Source organism: Notothenia rossii, assembly GCF_949606895.1.
Source record: "Notothenia rossii genome assembly, chromosome: 2".
In the NCBI taxonomy this organism is placed as follows: domain Eukaryota; kingdom Metazoa; phylum Chordata; class Actinopteri; order Perciformes; family Nototheniidae; genus Notothenia; species Notothenia rossii.
In genome coordinates this window covers 14,106,733-14,113,536 of record NC_136904.1, presented here as the reverse complement: position 1 = coordinate 14,113,536, position 6,804 = coordinate 14,106,733, and the positions used below count along the sequence as shown (strand labels likewise).

At 38.3% G+C, this 6,804-nt stretch overlaps 1 protein-coding gene across 1 annotated transcript; it reads right to left on the bottom strand.

Annotated features, from left to right (window-relative positions):
- Positions 1-48: 48 nt before the first annotated feature.
- On the bottom strand, positions 49-2,399 carry LOC307028806 (uncharacterized protein). The gene is made up of 2 exons (XM_079664129.1): positions 1,932-2,399; positions 49-1,102 (listed from the first exon to the last, which is right to left on the bottom strand). Exons 1-2 carry the CDS (start codon positions 2,271-2,273, stop codon positions 773-775), a joined length of 672 nt encoding a protein of 223 aa, XP_079520255.1. The 5' UTR covers positions 2,274-2,399; the 3' UTR covers positions 49-772.
- Between the last annotated feature and the right edge of the window lie 4,405 nt (positions 2,400-6,804).

The following is a 6,804-nucleotide window of genomic DNA, read 5'->3' as shown; positions in this document are numbered from 1 at the left end:
CAAGCCTGATATTAGCTTCCAATCCATGAACAGTAAGGGAGGTGTGTGTGTGTGTGTGTGTGTGTGTGTGTGTGTGTGTGTGTGTGTGTGTGTGTGTGTGTGTGTGTGTGTGTGTGTGTGTGTGTGTGTGTGTGTGTGTGTGTGTGTGTGTGTGTGTGTGTGTGTGTGTGTGTGTGTGTGTGTGTGTGTGTGTGTGTGTGTGTGTGTGTGTGTGTGTGTGTGTGTGTGTAAGTTAAACATACTAGCAGGTAAAGATTTGTAGAAATACTTTTGGGGGAAATTGATGTACACATTTTTAGCAGCAACTACTTGATTATACAGTGCCCTTTTTAAATCTATAGACAAGCACAAATAACAGGAGGCAAAAAAGGTTTTCTCCATAGCAATAAAATATTTATTTGTATAAAAAATAAACAGTTGCGATGACTCTTTTCAGAAAGATAAAGCAGAGACATTAATGTACAGTCAGAAAGCTCTGTATAATCTACACATATCATTTGAAAGAAGCAGGCAACCCTGACGAGCAGAGCTCCAAACAAATGTACATTTTTCATCACAGAGTATAACCAAGTTAACAAGTGCTCACGTGTTTTGCCGATTTTAAGTCCCAAGTGCTTTAATGTGTGAAATTAAAATTTAAAAATGAAAGTGGTAAGTGGTGATCAAAAAATAAATACTAAAAAAGTAAACATAATTAAAACAAATCTATTTACAGGTTAATGCTTTTGATAAACCAGAACAAGCAACCATACCGTTTTTTATAAAGATCTCTTTAGTCCTCAAATTCTGCAGCATAAAGCACTTGCTGGAATTTCATCCGTACCTCCATCCTTTTTTTGATGTTAAGCCTCTTCAGTGAGGGCAGCAGGCTGAGCAGGAACAGTTCATCTTCATCTCTGAGGTTGGAAAGTGCATCCGCAGAACTTATCTCAGTTTCTGTGGTGGTTTGCCTTTTACGTTTAAGAGAGACTCCCATCTCCTGGTGGTTATTTGGACAGGACTCCACAAGAGAATAGCTGGTACTAACCACAGGAATAGAGTAATGCTGCTCCTTCATTTCTTTATCTCGCTCTCTCTCCGTGTCATCACCGCTTCCAGCTAACTGTGTGGCACAAACAAAGCATATAGTATTACGGTTAGCACAGATAACAAAACATATAACAAGCGTCTTTTTCAAAGATCTTTATACAACCTCTCCTACTGGTAACAAAGAAAGATTTACACTGGGCTTCTAATATCTTGTGACAGTACAGATGAAAATAAACAATTTAAAAGAAGTGTATCATTTTGTAAGTTATTTATTTATTGATGGTTTGTTTGATAGGGACTGAAAACTGCTATCCCATGAGTTTACTGTGTTTACTGTTTAATCGGCAGTCAGATATTAGGGGACAATATATAAGCTCATCGTAAATATTTCGTATTGTTAAAATATAAAAATGCAGTACAAAAATGCCAAGGATATGTGTACAGAAAGATGTTACTACATGAAACGCCTCACAACTTGGTTTGTGGATTATCTTAAGTAAGTGGGTTATCTTTTGAGCAGTACAAGTCAATTAGAAAACATGGCCAATATTTTTAAATGGTATTTTGACACACGTTTCTCCTTTACAAATATACCAGCTCATATGAATAGAAAATTGCAGTAAGCAATATTACATTTGACATACAATTGTTCGAAACACACTTTACACTTCCCTGGGACACTAAAAAGTACGCAGAGAAGGCTTTTATTTTGAAAGGTAAACTTGGATACTAAAGGCAGACTGTTCGCTCACCCTGGATGTTATTAGCTTGTGCACACATGAATATAGTTAGCTTTATACCTGTATATCATAGGCTAATCTAATTCTAGCTATATCTCCGAGCTAGTGTTTTAATATCAGGGATGCATTTTAAATCAATGAATGACAGTCAGGCGAACATACCCCGTCGGTTTCTCCCGGGACAGTTTCTACCCTGGGTTTGACATATGAGCTGAGCCAGGCCAGCTGGTGGTACAGCACCGGGACGGCCCGGTCCAGCGGGATCTCTTCGTCTGTCGGCAGAGGCGAGCTTCTCCTCGCCATTCGCTTCTTCGCCTTGCAGAACTTGTCGCGTAGATTTTTCCATTTTTGCTTCACCGCCTCCTCAGACTTTCCCATGTTATCCGCGATTTCTTTCCATGACAGATGCCCCTTCAGATTGTCTTTGTAGTCCTGCCGGGATTGATCGTACAGATTCGGATGTTCACGTACCAATTCCGCTAGTTTCTGCTCTACGATATTCATTTTTGTTTTCTGCTTATTTTAATTCATGGCGAAGTCATTTCGTCGAGCGACGACGCGCGAGGTTCGTCTTCGTCGCCTGGTTCAAGCTGGAAGAAGGAAGTGCGAAGCTTCATAAATTCAAAATAAAAGTTTTGTTTTTGACATCTTCTTGATAGTAATCATTGAAAACAAATGGCATTACAATAACATTGAATGTTTTGTAGATTATCCTAAAAATGGACGGAGCCAGAAAAAATAGTTCCACAAATATAATTGTGTTCTTCTCTTTAAACATCAAAACATTTTCAATGCAGATAAAATCCATTGCACACATCAAATGACCTTTACATAAACACAACTGGCTCAAATTGGCCATTTTCTTTGTTGGACATTTTTAAATAATATCAGAATCTACTTTCAAGATGTTTTATTTTCAAATATACAGTATAACAGGCAGTTGTACTGTACAATTAAATTCTTACGTTCAGCTCTCCACGCCTAATCATTAAGAAACTATACATTCAAACAGACATAACATTAAAACTAGCATATAGGAACATTTAAAAATATAAGCTTATCTGACATACATTTTTTTAAAATACTGTCCCCCCAAAAAAGTACATGATGTGCTGCATGATGAACTAAAAGTAAATAAGATATATGAAAAGTAGGGTAGAGTATGGTGTCAAAAACATATACATATTAATAAGACTAGATCCTGATAGTCGCTACAAAAGGTTGCATCTCTTAAATTAATTGTTACCCATCCTTCTTTTTTAAGAACTGCACTGTGCTCTCTGCCTGCCTTCACTAGATGGCGTACTTGCTCCTTTTCTTTTCACCTCTAGGCCTGCCTATTCTTTTATAGTCACTGTGTTGATTCAGTGAACAGTTGATATAGTTCAATAAATAAATATATGGGTTGGCTTTAAGGACACACACAATACAGTCCTAGAAATAAAAATAATTGTAATGAGCGTCTTCTTTAAAGAAACGAAAGAGACTAGAAATCATGTGGCTGGGTTGTTTTTTCCAAAATTTTGGAGAATAGTATTTTATTCTTCCTAGCTATGTGTGTTTTTTGGACTTAAACATATTTGTATCTATGCTACTGAAACATAGTGGTGAGCAGCACACACCAGAAGTATTGGTTTTGGTAAAAACTTCATAATTAACATAATTACTATCAGGATGTGAATGGCTTTTTTTAAGTGAATGTTATGTCTATATAAAGAAACTGCCCTTGAAAAATCCAATTGTTTGCCAAAACATCACAATAAATCATTTAATGTGGTATGCAGCTTTTGGTATCCAAGACACTCCTAAAATTGTCTGTCTTATAAAATATATAAATGGACTTGCTTTGATGTCTATTTTATATAGGCTTACTCTTTTGTGTTGTCTCTTAAATGTGTTTAGGTTTTTGTGTTTATTACACTGAGGTTGGGAACTTTTGGTTTGTGATAATGTATGATTATCAAAGGCAATAATTTCAATGGAGGCTGATTTAAATAGTTGTTTAATGGTAACCACATGAGGACTCCAGTCAGGTGTCATGAATACTCTGCATCAAATTTCATTTACATGTGAAGGCCTCAATGGTGAGTATCGACAGATCAACATGGTCTCTGTTGGAGGCAGTAAGTGTCACCTTGCAGATTGCTCATGTGGGACAGTACAGATTACAGGGACAGCACAATGGATAACACCAATTATCAGGACATCAACTATTATCACAAGAGATGGCACACCCAGTTACAGTGACAATTACAGTACAACTGACTAGACTACTTACACAGGGGCCACATGAGGTGGCAACCTGTTATTATTGGGATCCAAAAAGTCAAGACACCTCCATTTAAAGGAAAACACAAATTATATAGACACCCTAAGAGTTGGTCAGCAGTTTTATTCAATCTGGACTGATAAACATGCAGAGATGCCATTTATGTTGCAAGTTCATCCTGGCTTACCTTGTTCATGCTTTATGTGCAGAAAGGCTCATCATCAGAGATCTCTGCTGATCTATTTATACTTACTTGATTTCCTTAATACAATATGTGACCATTTCTGTTCTAGATTTTCTAAAGCTCCTCCTTTTCTTAATATGTTACTTCACATGAAAAACCGACAACACTCTTAGGGGTCGCAAGTATTTTGAGGATTAACATTTGATGGATGGGCCCCTGCAATAAAGGCTGACAAAACCACTATTAGAACGTTTTAATATCCACAGGAATACAAATGTAGAACATTCTGTAACAAGAGATGAACAGTTAAACCTTGTGCAACACCAGAAAACACTGGCTTTCTTCCTAACATTAGAAATGCTTAAAAAATAACTTCTTTTATCGAGAAATATTTCCAGCTCAGTGTGTCTAAAAGTCTGCTTTCAAATATGTCTAATTCATTGGGAGGTAGATTCCTCTTTGATTTAGACTGTTGCCATATTAGGCATCTAAACCACGCAATACCATTTCAGCCGATCAGCGTCTTACTCCACAGTGATCGTGGCAGACAGTCAGCAGACAGGAGGGAACCACAAGAGAGCAGCGGAGCATCCGTCTTCCTTCAGCTGCAGCAGCGAGTTTTCCAACGACTTGAGAGCCCATAAGAAAAGCTATTTGTCTGCATCAGTAAATGAAAGCTGCATGATTTATGTTAGGTGCATTCTGTTAGCTGAAAAACAATACAATAAGGTGTGAGACATACATGTACAAATATATATCACTATGTATATGATGAAAGATGATTGAGTCTAAGAGTCTAAGAAAAATATAAAGCACTGTATACTTAGATTCATATGTGGAAATTATATTTTAAGTGTGAGTGACAAAATAAGTTGTATACAGTTTTCTAAAGTGCATTTATCGGTCCGGGCTTGATAGCAGTAACAGCATGACGAGTGCATTCTTATTCAAACAGAAAAAGTTCAGACAGCTAACCATCGCAATGACTGGGTGTATGTTGCTCTGCAGCATTTGATGGCAGTTGTTGTGACTCAGCCACTTTCCCTGCCACACTGTTTCAGGAATTTGAACCACTGACCCACTGGTCCAGAGGTCGCCTCTGCAACCATTTGGCTACTGTCCTCCACAAATGTTTATGTTCTCTACTGTCCTCTATGTCCTGTTGCACTCATTTGTTAAGCGTGCCAAACAGACAAAAATATTCAATGGTTTTGTGTTCTTAATGCTGTCTGTCTGTCTGCTGTGTTATCTGACCTTAGTGGGTGACTCAACTTCCCAAATTGTCTCCACAGTCGGTCATCCCCCCACACACACATCGTCTGCAGCTTGAGTGACATATTTATCTTCAGAGGAAAGGAGCAGAGAGGATAGAGCAAGATACACAGCCTAAAAACAGACACCAGGCAGGTAGTCGTAGATAAATCTGTGAGTAAGTGTTTTTGCCTGTGTGAGTATCTGAGACAAGCTGAGTGAGATAATGTAGATCAGTGAATAGTGGTTCCCATCCTTTTTGGTCTGAGGTAACCCTTCAGCCCTGTCAGATGAACTCACTTAATCCTTCCTCAATTGCCAACGCATGTTTCAAATATATATATATATCACTTTATTTGACAAAATAGTGGCAGCTGTTACCATTGCATACTGCAGAACTGTCTATATTTAGTTTGGTCAGCAACGTTTTAATGCTAAGAGCTATTAATTTGAACTGTTTGCACAGTACTTTTTTATATTTATTTCTAACATTTAACTACCATTTACCTATTTATACCTGTGCTTGCTTCCTATCGTTCTTTACACACTCCTAAATAAATGCAACATGATTAGGTGATTTATTATTTGAATCAAATCATAATTCCTATTTGAGGACTATTACAAGTATATACAAGCGTAAGTACCCCTGGGTGGGAATCACTGGGCTAGTGGAACCCAACATCTCATCTCATGGTTGCAAAGGTCCTGCGTCATCAAGAAAACACATGTTTATCAATGTTGTCTCGACCTGATAATCTATAGACCTTAATATCTGGTGAGAAAGAAATACTTTTTCCAACCTGAGTCATCCCCTAGTATCAGCGTGTGTGTGTGTGTGTGTGTGTGTGCATGTGTGTGTGTGTGTGTGTGTGTGTGTGTGTGTGTGTGTGTGTGCATGTGTGTGCGTGTGTGTGTGTGTGTGTGTGTGTGTGTGTGTGTGTGTGTGTGTGTGTGTGTGTGTGTGTGTGTGTGTGTGTGTGTGTGTGTGTGTGTGTGTGTGTGTGTGTGTGTGTGTGTTGTTGCAGAGCAGCCCTTTCCCAGACCAGTGATAAGTGTCACCTCAGTGGGGGCTTTAACACCTGGACTGGTGTAAATGGGGGGTTGGGGGACGTGAGAAGTCTGGGATTCACACCTCATTGACGGTAGGAGATGATCCTGTAACTAACCTCTATACACACACATACACAGAGGCACACAGACACACACACAACACCAGGAATCCTTAAGGAACATACTACCAACGTTTGATCATTAATGTATACTTTAAGAACAATAAGATCTCAGTTGTGCAGCAAATGTTTTTTTATTAATAGGTACTCTAAATCCACTTT